Source organism: Hypomesus nipponensis, chromosome 13 (genome assembly GCF_054491055.1).
Source record: "Hypomesus nipponensis isolate SF chromosome 13, ASM5449105v1, whole genome shotgun sequence".
NCBI classification, from domain to species: domain Eukaryota; kingdom Metazoa; phylum Chordata; class Actinopteri; order Osmeriformes; family Osmeridae; genus Hypomesus; species Hypomesus nipponensis.
The window spans coordinates 2,606,391-2,625,057 of NC_140373.1; the positions used below are offsets into that span (position 1 = coordinate 2,606,391).

The 18,667-nt window shown below is 49.0% G+C and overlaps 3 protein-coding genes across 11 annotated transcripts; 2 read left to right on the plus strand and 1 right to left on the minus strand.

The window, feature by feature from the left end:
• Positions 1-77: 77 nt before the first annotated feature.
• anks3 (ankyrin repeat and sterile alpha motif domain containing 3) lies at positions 78-7,239 on the plus strand. 4 transcript variants are annotated; one of them, XM_084670125.1, is made up of 16 exons: positions 78-145; positions 465-725; positions 821-1,019; positions 1,236-1,357; positions 1,451-1,532; positions 1,828-1,945; positions 2,303-2,452; positions 2,585-2,704; positions 3,056-3,168; positions 3,315-3,482; positions 3,693-3,817; positions 4,207-4,348; positions 5,036-5,306; positions 5,445-5,516; positions 5,817-5,923; positions 6,019-7,239. In XM_084670125.1, exons 2-15 carry the CDS (start codon positions 559-561, stop codon positions 5,897-5,899), a joined length of 1,932 nt encoding a protein of 643 aa, XP_084526251.1. In that variant the 5' UTR covers positions 78-145; positions 465-558; the 3' UTR covers positions 5,900-5,923; positions 6,019-7,239. The 4 variants fall into 4 exon arrangements, with proteins under 4 accessions (XP_084526251.1, XP_084526252.1, XP_084526249.1 ...); XM_084670126.1 differs by having other exon boundaries at positions 5,036-5,300; XM_084670123.1 differs by having other exon boundaries at positions 2,303-2,704.
• A 46-nt stretch (positions 7,240-7,285) lies between these two features.
• Positions 7,286-15,101, minus strand: wdr24 (WD repeat domain 24). Of its 2 annotated transcripts, XM_084670121.1 has the most exons (12): positions 15,008-15,101; positions 13,993-14,168; positions 13,534-13,607; positions 12,030-12,519; positions 11,436-11,613; positions 10,531-11,203; positions 10,240-10,352; positions 10,034-10,143; positions 9,792-9,896; positions 9,294-9,634; positions 8,735-8,919; positions 7,286-8,222 (listed from the first exon to the last, which is right to left on the minus strand). In XM_084670121.1, the coding sequence occupies exons 4-12, from the start codon at positions 12,514-12,516 to the stop codon at positions 8,054-8,056; spliced, it is 2,361 nt and encodes a 786-aa protein (XP_084526247.1). In that variant the 5' UTR covers positions 12,517-12,519; positions 13,534-13,607; positions 13,993-14,168; positions 15,008-15,101; the 3' UTR covers positions 7,286-8,053. The 2 variants fall into 2 exon arrangements, with proteins under 2 accessions (XP_084526247.1, XP_084526248.1); XM_084670122.1 differs by lacking the exons at positions 13,993-14,168; positions 15,008-15,101 and having other exon boundaries at positions 13,534-13,982.
• LOC146259459 (uncharacterized) lies at positions 14,381-17,885 on the plus strand. 5 transcript variants are annotated; one of them, XM_084670135.1, is made up of 6 exons: positions 14,381-14,487; positions 15,431-15,611; positions 16,016-16,109; positions 16,256-16,415; positions 16,796-16,948; positions 17,332-17,619. In XM_084670135.1, the coding sequence occupies exons 2-6, from the start codon at positions 15,478-15,480 to the stop codon at positions 17,505-17,507; spliced, it is 717 nt and encodes a 238-aa protein (XP_084526261.1). In that variant the 5' UTR covers positions 14,381-14,487; positions 15,431-15,477; the 3' UTR covers positions 17,508-17,619. The 5 variants fall into 5 exon arrangements, with proteins under 5 accessions (XP_084526261.1, XP_084526262.1, XP_084526257.1 ...); XM_084670136.1 differs by having other exon boundaries at positions 14,428-14,508; XM_084670131.1 differs by lacking the exon at positions 14,381-14,487 and adding an exon at positions 17,710-17,885 and having other exon boundaries at positions 14,530-15,611; positions 17,332-17,510.
• Positions 17,886-18,667: the final 782 nt, after the last annotated feature.

Sequence of the window (18,667 nt, forward strand, 5' to 3'; positions counted from 1 at the left end):
AATTTAGTGAACTGCTTGGCGTGTAACTAACTAAGGCTCGCTCTACCATTGTAAACTGAGGCATTCTACCCGGACATATTACAGTGTAACACTGCAACAAAAAAGAATTGGGGATAGTTTGTTGAAGAACGTCAAGCATTTAACGGTAAGGGTTTGAGTCATAAAAGTCAAGAATATCTCTGTTTAAAATTATTCAAAGTAAAGTATTTGGTGTTGTCGTAATGAAAAACAATTTATATAGCTTAGGCTACTATTTACAGCGAGTGAAGTCGTAAACAAAAGTTATCTGGCTCGGTAGCTTGTACTTGCGAAGACTAAAGCCGTAATTCAGGCCAGACCTCAATATTCATGCATCAGATTAAAACATACTATCGCAACAACTCTTTTAATGCACCATGCATATCAGTATAATGATGTGGTATGGGAATTCTGCAAATTCTGCTTACCTTTATTGGGACATTTAGCTAGAACTGAACTGCAGCTTGGCTCGGTAAGCGACTTAGACGGGGGGCTACCTTCACACACCGGTGTGAAAACCGAAGAGAAGTTCATAGAAGGATGTCGGAGTTAAGCGACGAGATGAGTGAATCGGAACAGCTTGGTGCCAGCCTCTCCCTTTGGCTGGGTGACACGCTGGTACGACCGGAGGAATTAGATGTTCCCCTAGATCTACACACCGCTTGCTCCATTGGCCAGTATGACGTGGTGTCGAAGTGCATCCAAAGGTGAGCTCCCTTCATCAACGTTGCTGATGGAAAAAGCATATACTTATATACTTGTATTTGAAATTTAATTCCTGCATTTATTTGTTGTTATCTAGAGGAGAAGTAAACTTGGACAACAAGAACTTTGGTGGGTGGACCCCATTGATGTATGCTGCATATATTGGCCATGACAACATTGCCAATCTCCTTCTGGAGGCTGGAGTGAGTGTCAATGCCACCACAGGCAAGGGCCTCACGCCTCTGATGCTGGCTGCAAGCTGTGGGAACGAAAGCATCGCATACTTTCTGCTGCAGGTCAGAATCTTTATCTTTGGTCAGACATTCTACACATATTCCTGTATGGTAGTTCATTGTAACATCAGTACACATTATGGATTATACCAATAATAAGGCTAAATATATTGTTTTTGTTCTGTCTAATTTATTCATTTATTAGGTCTCCATACTAACTCAACATCATAATGATTCGATTTGAATGTCTAAAGTTTTTGTGGTTTTGTCTGCCTGAAGCAAGGTGCTGACCTGGAGCTGAAGGACTCCAGGGGCTGGACCGCCCTGTTCCACTGCACCAGCACTGGCCACCAGCAGATGGTCAAGTTCCTGCTGGACAACCATGCCAACATCAACGTGAGGCGAGTCTAGTGCGTCGTCAAACTCTGCCACCGCAAATTCCGTATTTCTCACCTTGACTGTTGGGTTAATGAGTACGTCTTCACGGCCCACAGAGAGCCAGGCTTGGGCTTCACTCCTCTGATGGAGGCAGCTGCCTCGGGACACCAAATCATTGTTCAGTACCTTCTGGACCACGTAAGTTAACCTGTCAAGTGCTCTGTCAACGCGCTGCTGGAGACTCCTGCTGCATCAAACCTATCTAGCGCTTTACACTTCCTGTTTGTGCTTGTCTCAGGGGGGTCTTCAGGGGTATTTACACTTCCTGTTTGTGCTTGTCTCAGGGGGGTCTTCAGGGGTATTTACACTTCCTGTTTGTGCTTGTCTCGGGGGTATTTACACTTCCTGTTTGTGCTTGTCTCAGGGGGTATTTACACTTCCTGTTTGTGCTTGTCTCGGGGGTATTTACACTTCCTGTTTGTGCTTGTCTCAGGGGGTTAAAGTAGACGAGCGGAACTCGAAGGGGGAGACGGCGCGCGCCCTCGCCATGATGTACGGACACGCCAAGATAGCGAGCCTCATTGACATGCGCTGTCCCAAGGCCAAACCAGGTACGACAGAGAGACGCTTCAAAAAGCATGGAAAACGGGAGTTTTTCGGGAGTCAGATGGTTGAGCGGTGAGGTAGTCGGGCTAGTAATCAGAAGGTTGCCAGATCGATTCCCCGCCGTGCAAAATGACGTTGTGTCCTTGGGTAAGGCACTTCACCCTACTTGCCTTGTGGGGAATGTCCCTGTACTTACTGTAAGTCGCTCTGGATAAGAGTGTCTGCTAAATGACTAAATGTAAATGTAAAACAGCACCTTATAAAGTTGATAAGGTCCAATGATGTACACAGTAGTGCTCCTACAACAGTAAGTCTCCAGTTTATTTGTATTTTCCTAACGGCCTGTTGGTGTGGCTCACCAGGACACCTGGAGGATCTGAGCTCTTCTGAGGATTCGGACGGTGCTGTCCCCAGAGCGCGTCAGACTCGCGGCCGAGCTAAAGGACCCAGCATCCACGACGGGCCTCAGGCCATCGCCAAGTTCAGAGTCGGGGGCACCAGCAAGCACTGTGGTATCCTGGCTGCTCCACTCTGTCGCTCCTATGTTCTACCAGAGGACCTTATGACAAAGCGGGTGGATAAAGTGACGAATCGTACGACTTGGTATTGTCGTGTGAGACGGTATGTTCCCTCTTCCTTCTCAGATCCGCCTGTGGCACCCCCAGGATACATGACCTTTGGTGGCGAGCAGAGCGAGGGCATCTGTTACCGTGACGTCACCTCGCCCATCAACGAGCTGGACGGACAGAGCAACAGCAGCAGAGGTCACATGACTGAACCAAACTGTGTTTAACCTGCCCAGAAACATGACTGAACCAAACTGTGTTTAACCTGCCCAGATACATGACTGAACCAAACTGTGTTTAACCTGCCCAGAAACATGACTGAACCAAACTGTGTTTAACCTGCCCAGAAACATGACTGAACCAAACTGTGTTTAACCTGCCCATAAACATGACTGAACCAAACTGTGTTTAACCTGCCCAGAAACATGACTGAACCAAACTGTGTCTAACCTGCCCAGAAACATGACTGAACCAAACTGTGTCTAACCTGCCCAGACTAACTGACTCTGGAAGCTCACACTTGATGTCCCTGTGCTGTGGTTCCTCCAGACGAGAGCCCGTTCTTTGAGAACAACATGCCCACCATGAGGAGCAGCAGCAGCAGTGAGGGTCTCCCTCACGCCATAGGCCTCAGCCGCGAAGGTTCTCTGGAGAGCAACGAGGTACAACACACACACACACACTCACACTCCATAGAGGTCCTGGCTACATACCACAACTGTGTTGTTCCAACTAGTGCCATTGTCTATGGCACAATGCCATTGTTTGGTCTCCACAATGACAAGGACAGCGCACCTTTGTCCTATAGGACTCTGACCAGGCCAAGCAGAGCTGCCCTCGCAGGCCCAACAAGGGTCACCACTCCAAAGGCAGGGGTCGCCATGGCAACAGCGACACCACCGTGCAGCCTAGTGGTGCAGGGAACTGTGGGATTCCCTCGTCCGTCGACCCTCCCTCCTCTTACACGGGTCCCAAGGCACGTTCCATCCATCGTCTTTTCAAAAGAAGGGCGTCGGCTGTCGAAAGCAGTCTGCTTAAACAGGGATGGATTTTCAAACCTTCAATTTTGGAAACTTAACTGAAATCAGTCAGGCCTGTTTTGCTATGCTGTACTCATAATCTTGTTGCGTTGTGTTGACTTGTATGGTATGACAACGGCTGACCTTTGACCTCTGCTCTGCATCAGGACCTGGCTGAGTTCCTGGAGCAGATCGGCTACTCCAAGTACTTCCCCCTGCTGGATGAACAGGATATCGACTTGAGAATATTTCTCACTCTGACGGAGAACGACCTCAAGGAAGTGGGAATCACGTGAGTTCCCTTCAGTACATTTAGTCATTTAGCAGACCAATCCAGGGTTGGATTGAGACATCTCTGAGGATTAGCTATGGCTTGTCAGGCCACGTAAAAAACATTTACATTGAGTAATTTAGCAGACCCTCTTATCCAGAGCGACTTACAGTAAGTACAGGGACATTCCCCCCGAGGCAAGTAGGGTGAAGTACCTTGCCGGAGGACACGTCATTTTTCACGGCCAGGAATCGAACCAGCATCCTTTGGATTACTGGCGCAATTCCCTAACCGCTCAGCCACCTGACTCCCAACTCTGAACCCAAACACAGCCCCTGCAGGCGGCAGTACTCACGCTTCAGGCCTCATCCAACTCACATCCTCAACGTGTGCTCTCTCCCGCACCGCAGGCTGTTTGGGCCCAAGCGGAAGATGACCTCGGCGATAGCCCGTTGGCACAGCAACGCCAGGCCGCCAAGCGATACTCTGGAGCAGGCTTACTCTGACCAGCTGGAGGCAGAGATGCAGGAAATGGCTATTCAGCTACACAAGGTAATGTCTCTTTAATCTTTGCTTGATTATCAGCTGCGCTGTATGCAAGTTTCTTTGGATAGCAAGCATGTGGATAAGTCAGGTGTGGGAGTGTATGACAAGGCCCTGACCCTCCCCTCCACCCCCTGACCCTACCCTCCACCCCCTCACGCCTCCCCTCCACCCCCCTGACCCTCCCCTCCACCCCCTCATGCCTCCCCTCCACCCCCTGACCCTACCCTCCACCCCACTGACCCTACCCTCCACCCCCCTGACCCTCCCCTCCACCCCCTGACCCTACCCTCCACCCCCTCATGCCTCCCCTCCACCCCCTGACCCTACCCTCCACCCCCCTGACCCTACCCTCCCCCCCTCACGCCTCCCCTCCACCCCCCTGACCCTACCCTCCCCCCCCTCACGCCTCCCCTCCACCCCCCTGACCCTACCCTCCCCCCCCTCACGCCTCCCCTCCACCCCCCTGACCCTACCCTCCACCCCCTGACCCTACCCTCCACCCCACTGACCCTACCCTCCACCCCCCTGACCCTACCCTCCCCCCCTCACGCCTCCCCTCCACCCCCCTGACCCTACCCTCCACCCCCTCACGCCTCCCCTCCACCCCCTCACGCCTCCCCTCCACCCCCCGACCCTGCCCTCCACCCCCCGACCCTCCCCTCCACCCCCCCCCCACCCCCCCGACGCCTCCAGAGGTGTGAGGAGGCAGAGAGCCTGCAGGCCCAGGTGTCTCAGGAGAAGGAGCTGCGCACCGTTATGGAGGGGTGCCTGATGGAGGACAAGATGGCGTGGAGGAGGGTGCATGCGGAGCTGGTGGAGGACCACAGGCTGGCTCAGGACATGAGCGCCACGCTGGAGAAGGCACGCGCCTGCCGGGCGGAGTTGCTGTCCCGCGTCTGTGCCGACGGAAACGGCGGCCATCTTCTGGGCTCGGACCAGCGGACCGGCGACTCTGGAGGTAGCGGTGAGATGAATGCCGAGTTGGATGGCAGCGTTAGCGCCAAGCAGAACGTTCAGTTGAAACGGCAGTTTGTGTGTTCTAAGACCATGTCAGTGAAACTCATGTCTCACACTGAAATGGTCTATTCCTTCACACACACAGGTGGTGACAGCTTGAAGACCACCAGCGTACCTGAGCTGGTGAAAAAGCTGGACTCCTACGAAGAAGGATTGGGTGAGCGACAGCTTACAACCGATGTTGGGGGGTCAGGTGGCTGAGCGGTTAGGGAATCGGGCTATTAATCAGAAGGTTGCTGGTTCGATTCCCGGCTGTGTGAAATGACGTTGTGTCCTTGGGCAAGGCACTTCACCCTACTTGCCTCGGGGGGAATGTCCCTGTACTTACTGTAAGTCGCTCTGGATAAGAGCGTCTGCCAAATGACTAAATGTAAATGTTTCTTACGTGGCATGACAAGCCCTAGCTAGTCCTCAGAGATGTCTCAATCCAACCCCAGTGTGCTTCACGGTGTTCCAGGAAACACCCTCCAGACCGTGCTCCAGAGCCTGAGGCGTCTGAGCGTCCCAGAGAAGCTCACAGACAGCTGGGAACAGCCCTAGACCACACAGCCCTACACCACACTGGTGAGCGGGACGAGCACATCGGGGCACTACTAACCTCATAAGAGCCTATCTCCAGCATTACCTTCACCCCGTCCACTATCTCCATGTTTGCCCAGGGGCTGGTGACACTGCTGACGGAGGGTGAGCATGCCACCCTGAACACACTCAACGGGACGGCGTCCCGGACACGAGGCCAGCCCTGCCCGAGGGAGGGGAGAGAGACACAGACACAGACACAGAGAGAGAGAGAGAGAGAGAGAGACAGACAGAGATGTGGAGTGTAAGAGAGAGAGACAGAGAGAGAGAGAGAGAGAGAGAGAAGTAGAGTGTAAGAGAGAGACAGAGAGAGAGACAGAGAGAGAGACAGAGAGAGAGACAGAGAGAGAGACAGAGAGAGAAGTAGAGTGTAAGAGAGAGAGACAGAGAGAGAGACAGAGAGAGATGTCGAGCGTAAGAGAGAGAGAGACAGAGAGAGAGAGAGACAGAGAGAGATGTAGAGTGTAAGAGAGAGAGAGACAGAGAGAGAGACAGAGAGAGAGACAGAGAGAGATGTAGAGTGTAAGAGAGAGAGACAGAAAGAGAGACAGAGAGAGAGACAGAGAGAGAGACAGAGAGAGAGAGAGAGAGTGTGAGCTCCAGTCCAGACAGACTCCTGTGGTACAGGCTGTCCAGACATGGCAGGAAGCCACGGGCTCCTTCAGCAGGGACTCGACAAGCAGACAGGAAGGGGACTCTTGTCCTCTCCCATGCCTGTGCTTTTTGGACTGATTCACTTCCTGTGTGGAAGTGAACCTTTTGAGAGGGCGAGCTGGGTGACCAGCAAGACCCGACGTGTGAGATTGTTGGACAGTCTTGCTGTGAAATGCACTGACTGCCTCAGTTATCCTGTGTGAGATTGGAGGTAGCAAGTTATCAATAACAGAATTGTATTTCACCCAAGACTTTACAGATTTTAACTAAACCATGTCTATGGTAATATCCACTCATTATACTCATTATAGACCTAAAAAACATTTCAAATGAAATAATGATTGTGCCATTGTGTTTGACCTAGGGTTTAGCTGTAGTGTTGAAATGGAACCTTTTCCTAATGAATGGAAAGCTGGGACACAAGCAGAGGCACTCCGCACCTTTTTATGATGAACTATTTATCCTGTTTGAAAATCAACTGTGTCAAATGTAATCTTTGTCCTATCCCACAAGCTTCTAGTAAATGTGTACTTGCACATCTCTGCACTGAGGAACCTCCCACAGCTGCATGTGATTATTAGACAGTAGTTTAGCTGAATATGACCTTCACGTCAGAAATTCAAATAATAAAACATTTGTTAACTTTTGGTTTCCCTGTCCCTGTTCAGTCCAGTAAGACCAGACAAGTTCACATTGTTTAAGAGACAACATTTTTAGCAAAATATTTATTGCCCTAGAAAACACTGTGCTAAACATGTTTAGTGGAAGATCTGGATGGTTAAATAATAATATTGGCAAATTAACACCCTCTCAATGAACATCAAACAGAACTCTTCTCAAAATAAGTCTCTCTATTTACAAACATTTAGAACAGCAAACATTTTTTCTGCCTAACCGCATGTGAATCAAGGCCAGCTTCGCAATACACCGAAGAGCTTAAAAAGGCAATCCTAGCAAATATATATATACTGTCTATTCACAAACAGTGATTGTATACATTTCATGAGCATTCATCAATTGGATATAAAAAGTGGGATCATGAGTCTACTTGTTCTTTGATTGGGTGATTCAGTGGGCTAAGCTCCGCCCCCACGCTCCCAGCTCCGACACAGCCACCCTGCTCGACTCTTCTCCCCTCACCTACAGCTAGGCGTACACAGGAAGTGACTCAATGCAGTCCACGCCGCCTGGTGCCAGGACCCAGACCCCCAGTAGCGCGGACCCAGCCTGAAGTGCTCCCACTCACCCAAACAGCAGCAGTCTGTGGAGGTGGTCTGGGCGGAGGTGGGCTGGGTGGAGGTGGTCTGGGCGGAGGTGGGCTGGGTGGAGGTGGTCTGGGTGGATCTGTGGAGGAGGTGGGCTGGGCGGAGGTGGGCTGGGAGGAGGTGGGCTGGGCGGAGGTGGGCTGGGTGGAGGTGGTCTGGGCGGAGGTGGGCTGGGTGGAGGTGGTCTGGGCGGAGGTCAGGTGTACTCACACAGGTGACCACAGCCAGCAGGACAGTGAGAGCTGCTCTTCAGCCAGTTCATCATGTGTTCCAGGTGTCCTCCGTGGCTGCAGCCCTGGCACCACACAAACAGCCCCTTCACCACATGGTGGCACACGGCACACACGCTGGCACACTGGTGGCACCTGGGGAGACACGGGGGGGTCAGCAGGAACCACACGCATTACACCAGCTCTCTCTCTTTAGCTCTCTATCTCTCTCTAGCTCTCTATCTCCCTCTTTAGCTCTACCTCTCTAGCTCTCTCTCTACTTCTCCCTAGCTCTCTCTACTTCTCTCTAGCTCTCTCTACCTCTCTCTAGCTCTCTCTCTTTAGCTATCTCTCTAACTCTCTCTCTCTCTCTCTCTAGATGTCTCTCTCTCTAGCTCTCTCTCTTTAGTTCTCTCTCTCTTTAGTTCTCTCTCTCTCTAGCTCTCTCTCTCTCTCTCTGTCTAGATCTATCTCTAGCTCTCTCTCACTAGCTCTCTCTGTCTAGCTCTCTTTCTCACAGACACACACACCTCGACAGGGCTCCTTGATGCGTTTTCAAGAGAAGAGTCGCTAGTCTGGTTATAGCTATGTGGGACAGCTATGTGGTGCTAAAACAATCCACGACTTGACTGCTGCTGCTGTTTGGTTTGAGAGTGTCCGGTTCTCACCTGTCGCAGATCCAGCCCTTGTTGCTCATTGGCCGTTTGCAGTTGCTGCAGTTGACGTGCAGGGTGGTAGAGGTCTGGTTCAGACAGGTGATGGCGCTGCATGTGCTCAGTTTGATCACCTCGTTGGAGACGTTCCACAACTCGAAGCGCTGCAGCAAGTCGATGTAGGACATGTACCAGTGTTCCTGTATCCACACACACACACAGAAGTGTGTCATTTAGACGCCGTCTGAAGGCGGTGTGTAATGCATCGTTTCAGACAGTGGTTCCTCATGGACGACATTCTAGATTAGCTACTTTCAAGAACAGACAAAAACAAAAACAAATCTCAGTTTTCGTTGTTGAGCAGCAGCAAAATAATTGTACTTCCGTGTTGTTGTAGCCGCCAAACATGTCGGTCGGCTACAGCCAGCACATCCAATGTGTTTTCATTGTTTGTTAATCTGTTTTTGTTCTGTTGTGGTTTATGCTGCTGTTTGAAAATCAATCCCTTAAGGGGGATTTAAAAAAAATGTGATTGGTTTAAATAGTATTTGTTACACCCCCCCTCCCCTCCAACCTGGGTGAGGTCGTCGATCTCCTTGCGGATGCGGTCTCCCAGGACGATGAGCACCGACACGGCCATCTGCACGTCCCCCTGCTCGGCGTAGTGGCCCAGCATCTCCCTCACCACGGGGCAGAAGAAGCGGGCGGGGAGGTGGGGACTGAAGAGCGGCTGGGAGATGGAGATGAGGGACAGCGACTCGATGGGCGTCAGGCACGCCACCTCCGCCTCGTTGCCGCTGACGTGCGGCGAGTCGGCCTTGTCCTGCTGCAGGGGCTCCGGGGCCGAGGGGTTGTCCATGATCTCGTGGCGCAGCGGGAACGCCTCCTGGGGGAGCGTGAACTCCAGCTCCTCGGCTTCGACACGAGAGGATAGGGAGGAGGAGGAGCAGAGGTTAGGTAAACACAAGAAGCCGTGTTTCATTTATATATTTTATTTGTATTATCTGTATTTGGACCCATGTCTGTTTTTGTACAGTGAAGCAAACAGTCTTGACAGTGGTCGGAGACTCACCAGCCTGGTTGTCCTGCTCTATGGAGTACAGGTCATCATCTTCCAGCTCTGCATCCCCAAACATGTACTCCGCCTGGCCCTCGCTGCCCTCCGTCTCCTCGTTCTCTGCACCACCCACAGTTACACGCCGTTCAGTCACATCGCTAGGCAACAGCCTATCAGGAACACATACATACATTCCGGGGGAACCCAAACCCTCTGATCTGAACACCTGCTCCCCCAAGTTATTAAAGTAGTCCCACCATCGTTGTTGTTGCTGATGTTCCCTGGCTCCAGGTGAGGGTTCTCCTGGCGGTTCTCTCCCTTGTTGCGGTCCAGCCGGTTCTCCGTCCCCATCTCCTTCATACTGAAGCTGAGGAGGACACAGGGCGGGTCAGGTTCTCCCTGCGGCTCGTTCCGACACGACGTAACTCGTATGCCGCTCCGCTGAGGGGTCCCTGACAGTTACCTGTTCATCAGAGGCAAGGCGGCCAGCTTGCCCATGTTGTGGTTTGGAACCGGCGTCGAGAGGTTGGCCGGGTCAGAGAACATGATTCGGAGCATGGTCCATGTGGTTGAAACCTAGCCAGATTCACAGAGGTTAAAAAGAAAGATCGTTAACCATAATATGACATAGTGACACGCGAAACACCAGTCTTTGTAGTGTCTATATCGCGAGCAATTAGATAACACGTGTGGTCTTGGAGACGAAATCGCAAAGGCTCTACAGAGGACTGCTCTACTAACTAACTCAACTAACCTGAGGTCTGTTGAGTTCTTTGGCCACCGTGGCGTTGTGGTCGCAGAGCTCTGCGAAAGGCTTCCCGCTGAGGAGGTAGAGGCGAGCGGTCTTGACGAACCAGTCCATGCGGCTGCTCTCCAGGTCCGTCTCGAACACGCTGAGGACGCTGGACACGTGAGCGAACTGCTCCGTCAGGTCGGGCTTCTTGAAGAAGAAGATGGGGTAGCGGCGGTCTCCTCCGGGGTACGGCTTCCTGTTGGGGTCCCCGCTGATGAGGCTCTCCTTGGCGGCGAAGGCCAGGTCGCCAAACAGGCCGAAGCACAGCCCCTCCGGGTTGGCCTTGTCCACGGGCCGGCTGGCGTCCTTGAACATGTGCTGGTAGAGCGTGCTGTCCTTGGAGCCCGACAACAGGAAGTCGGGGTCGTGCTGATGGCGCCACGCGATGCCCGTGGTCACGTCCTTGTGCTCCTCGAAGGTGGCGAAGGGAATGAAGGGCCGGCGGACGTCCCAGACGTAGATGTTGTGGTCCACCATCATGGAACACGTGGCCAGGTGCCACTTCCTCTCTGGGCGCCACTTGACCCTGGCCACGGAGGCGATGGTCTGGACACAGTAGATTTCTTTGGCCCGGTTCGTGGTCATGTCCCAGACCTTCACCATCTTGTCTCTGCCGCCTGTGGCCAGCCAACCCCTACAGAAACCCATACACATTGACAACCGTTCAAACACCTGGCAAACAAACATACTGGAATCTCCTGTGTTCATTTGTAACGTGCGCCTACGTAAATAAAAGATTTTTTTAGGGTAAGGGAACAGTTTTGAAAAGGTTCTATCTAACCAGACATGATGAGCTAACGACTGAAAAGTCCTAGCTACGTGAAGAGGGACAGTTTGATCTGTTCTTCACCTCCTCTCAGCCTCACCTGTCATCGGGGTGCCAGTCGCAGCAGAACACGGGGCCGGTGTGGGCGGTGAACATTCTCTCGTACCGGTCGGGCCGCCGGATGTCCCACAGCTGAACGTTCCCGTTCTCGAAGGAAGCAGCAAAAGTAAAGTAGTCCTTCATGCTGAACTGGACATCTCTCACACTCTCTGACTGACCTGGATGGGAGAGAGAGATGGCAGGTTTGTTTGTTTTTTACTAAGAATATTGCTGTCATGTAGATTGCATACTGTATTTCAAAGTGTTGCATAACGAAACAAAAAAAAGAAAATGATCCTTAACAACAATATCAAGGCACCAACTTGAGTCATTACCACCACCAGCTCCATGCACAAATCCCTAGAGTCTAAATGTTTTAAACCCAATATTTCGTTCTGACACATATTAATGGTGCACGTCAGTTTTTAATCTCAAAGGTATTGCAAGTAGATTGCAATATCTGTATGATGTGTCTTTTTCCAAAGTTGGTAACCCCCCCCCTCCTCCTCCTTCTCCTTCTCCCATCTCCCTCCTCTCCCCCCCCCCCTCCCCAACCAAACTAAAAACACCCCTTCCTGCTGTGACGTCCTCGTACCTGAGAAGGTGCTGACCGACTCCTTCTTGCGCAGGTCGAAGCACTTCATGTATCCGTCCTGAGAGCCGCTAAGCAGCATGCACACCTCGGTGGGGTGGAAGCACACCTTGTTGACGGTGCGCTTGTGCTCGGTGAACAGCTGGTCCTGCTTGTTACGAGAGGGCTTGCCCAGGTTCCAGGTGACCACCGCACCGTTGGTGGCTGCCGTGGCCAGCAGGTTCTCCTCCAGCTGGTGCCACATGACGTCGGCACAGCTGAAGTTGAGGGAGGGCTTGCGGCCCACGCGCAGGTTCAGCTTCTCCACAAACTGGTCCTCCTCCAAGCCGTAGATCTTGAAGATGTTCCTGCCGGCCACCACGACCTGCGTGGCGTCGCGGCACACGCTGATGGCGTTGGCGGGGGCGTCCAGGTGGCAGAACATGGTGCGGCCACTGATGGAGCTGTTGCCTAGCGCCGTCGCCGTGGTGACGCGAGACATCTTGTCCATGACCTGCAGACGGCCAAGAAGCTTTAACCCTAGTGTTCTCTTCGGGTCGTTCTGACCCGTCAGTCATTGGGACCCACCGTCGTATTGCGACAACTTTACCGCACAAAAAAATATCAAAGCGAAGCATTTTTCTTTTAACCATCGGGCTGTCTCAGACCCCCCCACATCGCAAAGGTGAAAATAAAATGATATTTATTTGTTTTTGTATTGGGTCAAGTCGTCGCAACACAAAGATGGTTTTTGTAAACCTTTGGGTCATGTGACCTGAAGGTTCAAAAGGGTTAAGTAGTATTAAACCTCTTTTTTAATTTGTAATTCTCACATGGTTGTGGTTGGGGACCAGGAAGAAGGAAATGTTCCACTGAACTTCTGGCCCAGTTCAAAAATAATATCATAGTGATTCTGTCTAATTCTGCCAGAAGATGGCAGTGCAGTTTTGAGAAATGCTATGTTGGGTACATGTGCTATTTGAAAGCTGCTGCGTGACACTAGCACGCCTCTTTTCTATCTGTATAATTTTAAGATGGGCACCCAAATGATGAACTAACTTGCTAACCACTAGCTACGCACCAGTCTAGACAGCTTGCTAGAGTCACAAGCTTGTTAGCAGCACAAGCTTGATATGTTCTAATGTTAACCACCATCATGCAATATGTAGTCAGACATAAATTATACATCTAGCTAATACTTGCTGGCCACCCATGGCTAAATAGTCTTATATGCTCATCGAGCTGTTTCATAAACCATAGTTTGTAGTACTTATTTATAGCGGAAGATGAACATGGCTATGGATATATAGTGAGTAGTGGGCTTACAGAATCGCTGTGTGCGAGTGTGTCTATGTGTATTATTCTTCATACAAGATGTGTTTACAAGAGTTTTTAAAATATTTTATGAATAAACAAATTAAGAAGTGACTCCACAATAAAGCATCTTGTTACAAATTTCATCCCTGCCCGATAACATTTACAAAATACTCTAAAGTCACAGAAATGCTTCCCATTTCAAGAGACTTACTCCAGATAGCAGCAGCTGGCCTCAGCCTGTAGAATGACACAGGGGCCTTCTCATGCAGTCCTGTCAGAGTTCACCTGGGGCACACAGAACCACACATACACAGGACCACACACACAGAACCACACACACACAGAACCACACACACAGAACCACACACACACAGAACCACACACACATGAAGTCGTGTGTTCTTAAATCTCCTTCTACTTTACATGTGAATATCACATAGCTTAAAAAAAAAAAAGGTTTAAAGGTCAATATCAATAACTGTTCAATGTTTTGCAGCATCTAGTTAGGCAGCAAACCCTACCACCATAACTAACACATTTTCTGCAGGAAACCCTGAGAGCTAGTGTAGGGCAATGCCCTCTCTCTCAGGTGGAAAACACCTAAGCATGGACAGGGGTTGGATGGATCTACAAGTAAACAAGACAAAATGCAGAAGACCAGCCCAGATACCTTTAGTCCCGTAGTCCTTTAACGAATGGATGTGTAGAATGTGCGCTTCCCTGGGCTGTAGGGGCATGTCGGATGGCTTAATGCTTACAGAGCTCCAGTCCAGTGTGACTGACCCAAGGGGTCAGGATTAAGGCTGGACCATGGCAAGGAATGTGTCACTGGGGTGCTGAAACACACTGAGAAGGAAAGGATAGTGGCCTTGTTTAGTTAAACACTATTTTTAAGTGCTATTAATTATATTCAATATAATAAACCTCCGCCACACACTTTGACGGAAGGACCAACCCTCAATTATATATTATATATAATATAATTATGTATCCTCTGGTATTTGGTAATGACAGCCATGGAATCCTGTTAGCTATGCATGTTTTGGTCAGGGGGTGAGCCACAAGATAAACATGTGGTAAGAAAATGTTTCGACACGACATTGAATGTGATGAATTTAGAGTTCAAACTCGATCGGGATTAGTCTAGCTCACGTGAGACAACAAGGTAAAGATGATTCTAATTAAAGTAAGTTCACCATGTATTCGATCGCTAGTGGGTACATTTAGACGTTATGTTTAATTGCTAACGCTACAGTTGTGGTGTTTACCTTTAGTCTGAATATGAACGCGTCACTTCACTTATGGCAAGTCTCTCACAAATGATGGCTAAGCAATATTAAACTGGGCGGTGTGCTTCTGTTAATACAGTAGTTGTTTAGCCAGCAAACACTAACCCTAGCCACCACCTTTACCTGGAAAACTACTCGTGTTTACAAAAAGGATTCTTACAGTAGCTAGAAAGCTAGTCTGCTATCGATTGCTGTCCAGCATGCTACTATGGAGCTTGCTAGCAAGCTAACTGGTGGCAACAACATCAACATAGTAGTCCTGACTTGCAGACAGTTTTAGTTGCAATTACATGAAGTTTTGTTTTACATATGATTTACCTACAAGATACTAAGTATATTCTCAAAACAGCAATACTGTCGGATCTCAGTAATTTGTCAAAGTTGTGGAAGACTAACCTTTTGAAACAAGTGTTGTTGACTGGAACCGGAAATAGTATTGTGACCACCATACATCTCGCGTGAAAAAGTTTCACTTGACGGAAGTATACAAACAGCTTTTATTCATTCATTATATTTTGTTCTCTTCTTAGAGTTGTCAGGTTAGTTAAATTTATTTTTGGTCAAATTTAAACAGTCTAATGAGAGTATGCAGCATGTCTTAAAACGTATTAAAATATATACGGAGTCGAATATCTAGAATATAATGTGCAGTGACAACGTGCAGTGGTGTTGAGGTAGCTTTGTTTACGTGCAAGTGGAGGACGCTTCTGTTGTGTCAACGGTGTGCACTCCCTTACGTAGACCAGCATAATGTGTGTGTGTTTGCATTGATGTGTGTGTGTGTTCACGTGCATGTGTGTCTGTACGTGTGTGACGCAGGTCTGAAAGACGGTGTAAACCCATTTCTCTTTTTCACCTGCGTCGTCATGAGTTGGACCCTGTTTACCTGTGAAGACCCGGCTGTTTGGAGAGGAGTGAAGGCGAAATACTGGGCGGTGGTGGAGGCAAAGTCCCTTGTCAAGGGCAAGAAGTCAGGAAAGCTGCTTACCCTGGACAGATGGTAGTAGCCACACCACACAACAGCCCCCTGCTCACCAGCATTAGTGAACAGTCCCATTAAAACCATAGGGAACATTTACATTTAGTAATTTAGCAGACCCTCTTATCAAGAGCAACTTACATTAAGTTCAGGGACTTTCCCCCGAGGCAAGTAGGTTGAAGTGCCTTGCCCAAGGACACAATGTCAATTTGCACGGCCAGGAATTGAACCGGCAACCTTCTGATTAATAGCCTGATTCTCTAACCGATCAGCCATCTGATTCCCTGTACAGGTTCACATATACACTGCTTATCTGCTTTTATTCTAGATAAGAATCCCACTTTCTGTATGCTGCTTTATATGACTTGGGGGGGGGAAGGGGGGGGACCTGAAGGGCTTTAGATAAGAATAATTTCTCTGGTCAGGTTTCAGCTGGAGCTGCCTGAAGCTATTGCAAAGCGATCTGATAGATACATCACCCTTCCAGAGCTGGTGAAAGTGATGGAGTGGAAACTGACCGTGAGTGTCCCGCCACACAGAGAGCTCAGCATGGGCTCAACACAACCAGCAGACGCTGTTATCAATCTACTCAGTCTTTCCCCGGGTAGAAGAAGAAAAACACGTACGTTCTCCACTCTCATCCCTCGGACGGATTGTATCCACAGAGGGGGAAATTCCGTCCTCGCCTGCAGCAGTTGGTGGCCACCAACGCTGAGGAGGTGGTGGAGAAGTGTTCCAGGAAGGCCTTCACCCTGCTGCCTGACGTCCTGGCAGCCATAACCGAGCTCAGCTCCCTCAAAGCCCTGGGTCCAGCCACCGCGTCAGGTCAGCAGAGCCTCCAGCCCAGTGGGGTAGACCTGGGCCCTACAGGGCCACTCGGAGGGAGGGGGGGGGGGGGGGATTGGAGCTTATACTACGCCATGATGCACTAGATGATTGAATTCCTGTCTTCTTTTCTAAGAATAAGCATGTTTAGAAGAACGAAAACGTATACACAATGTTCTTTTAGTGACCCTCAATGTGGACTAAATGTTTTTTTCCTCATTAAGCATGCTGAATAAAGCTTACACTGCACAGTTCAAGGAACTGGGACCTCCTAACGTCTGTCAGAGGGTAGTCTAAATGCAGGAAACATCAGCAATTCGGTCTCGGGCAGGGTTTAACTTGGCCTTTTATATGGTCCGTTTCTGTCCGTGTGTTTCCAGCTGTGTTGGCAGCAGGAGCTCCGGAAGAGGCAGCGTTTATGGCTGACGAGGCTGTGGAGAGTGTGCCTGGACTGGGACCCATCCAGTACACTGCTAAGCACTACGCGCTCTACTTGAGCAAGGTGACTGAGCGCACAAAAGCTCTTAACAAAGGTGAGGTGACTTGATGGAACACTGGGGAGCGTGCGCGTGACATCATTGTTTTGAAATAGATTGCATGCGATGGCGTTCTTGTTCCAGCACTGTTATGTTTATGTGTGGAAGTTCAAAGCGATTGATGGTTGCCTGACCAGGTTTATACAGATCAATTGTTCCGAAAATTAACATGACCCTTTACTAAGTCCTTCGGTCATAACATTGCTCTTCAGTCAGTCCATATGTACTGCAACAGGTCCGACACCAAATTAATACAGTATCCTGTAAAACAGGGTATTTATATAGACTTAACTATGTTAAAAGGACTGGAAGAATATCTGTTCAGAATTCGGTTTCATTTGCTCAGTTTCATTTTGCCGATCCATCCCTTTCACCCTCAGCGGACAGCCAGTGCGACTGGACTCCCCATAGGGTGGATCTGTGTTTGTGGGCATGGGCAGTAGCCAATCAGCTGCAACTTCCCCTAGTAAGGGACTTCAATCTAAAGGCCAGCCTCAATGATACCTCAGATTCCGACACCGACCACAGACCAACCAAGAAACAGAAGACCAAGTAGCCTGTATGTTTTCCCACTACATCATTGTTAAACCTTTGCAAAATGTTGTCTTCTGATGTACAGTATGTATACTTCATGTGCCTTTAAATACCAAGTAAATATTTGAAATTAAGTATCCATTGTTATATTTTATGTATCTAATCAACATTCCCCACATTGTATCGCTATAACCTAATTAGATGTATTGTCTTTTTATTGGCAGTTAACCCTACCATGGTAAATACAATCAACCTTTCACATGACAAACACACAAGGTCTGCCTTGCCAGTGGGAACAGTAGAGGCCTTGCCACAGTATCGTTCTTTATTTGTTTTGTTTCGAAATTAAAGCAAGTACAATGACCAGTACAAAATAAAACAAAATATATACAATATAAAATGGTTTTGTTCATAACATTTAAAAAGTACAATACATTAATGAAATAATTAATGAAGATTTTAATATAAACTATCCATATTTACATAAATTTAGTTTTCACGTTTCTTCTTGACCCAGAGAAAAATAGCTTCTCTTTTTTTTTCTTCTTCTTCTTCTTGTAAACGCTGTATCGGTACAACCTCTGGTCTAAATTTGGAGGCTAATCCTCCAAAGCTTGGCACCATTTCATCAAAGCGAGACAGCCAGTGAACTCTACTACAGCAGCACAGAGTTGACCATGTACCAGACCGTGTCCATGAAACACCTCTACCAAGTTCTGTTTTCTAAATCTTCTCTAATGGTCACCAGTAATGAACGTAAGCTTTGATAAGAAATATGATAGCACTCCTGTGCAGTTGTTGGATAGTTGAATGTTGGTTCATACAATATCACTTCCTTATAACTCATCCTAAACACGGAAAAGTTGAGTGAAAAAAGGTATGCGCTGGTTTGCTTCTTTTGCCTCTTATTGAAAATAGAGTAACAGTTATCTGTCTGCTGAGTTACAGTATCCTGCTCCATACAGCTTATTGTAACAGCACACTTATCCCATTTTCAAGTAATTCACCATTGAAACACACACGACACACTCATACACACACCCACACAGGGAGAAAGCAATCTGCCTGTTCACAACAATGGCAGCATGTTGATATCAAGCTTGGTTGACATACTCCACACTCGCCACATACATTTAGATTAGGTGCTGCTGTGATTTCTCAAACCGATGACCTGTGTAGTTG

Coding starts and splice junctions, on each gene's coding strand:
- anks3 (XM_084670123.1), top strand. CDS start 559: ATGTCGGAGTTAAGCGACGAGATGAGTGAATCGGAACAGCTTGGTGCC. Junction 1,020..1,235: donor TCGCATACTTTCTGCTGCAG/GTCAGAATCTTT, acceptor GTCTGCCTGAAG/CAAGGTGCTGACCTGGAGCT. Junction 1,533..1,827: donor TTCAGTACCTTCTGGACCAC/GTAAGTTAACCT, acceptor TGCTTGTCTCAG/GGGGTTAAAGTAGACGAGCG.
- LOC146259459 (XM_084670131.1), top strand. CDS start 15,382: ATGTGTGTGTGTGTTCACGTGCATGTGTGTCTGTACGTGTGTGACGCA. Junction 16,416..16,795: donor GGGTCCAGCCACCGCGTCAG/GTCAGCAGAGCC, acceptor GTGTGTTTCCAG/CTGTGTTGGCAGCAGGAGCT. Junction 16,949..17,331: donor CACAAAAGCTCTTAACAAAG/GTGAGGTGACTT, acceptor TTTCACCCTCAG/CGGACAGCCAGTGCGACTGG.
- wdr24 (XM_084670121.1), bottom strand. CDS start 12,516: ATGGACAAGATGTCTCGCGTCACCACGGCGACGGCGCTAGGCAACAGC. Junction 11,614..12,029: donor GTCGGTCAGCACCTTCTCAG/GTACGAGGACGT, acceptor TCTCCCATCCAG/GTCAGTCAGAGAGTGTGAGA. Junction 10,353..10,530: donor AAGAACTCAACAGACCTCAG/GTTAGTTGAGTT, acceptor GAATCTGGCTAG/GTTTCAACCACATGGACCAT.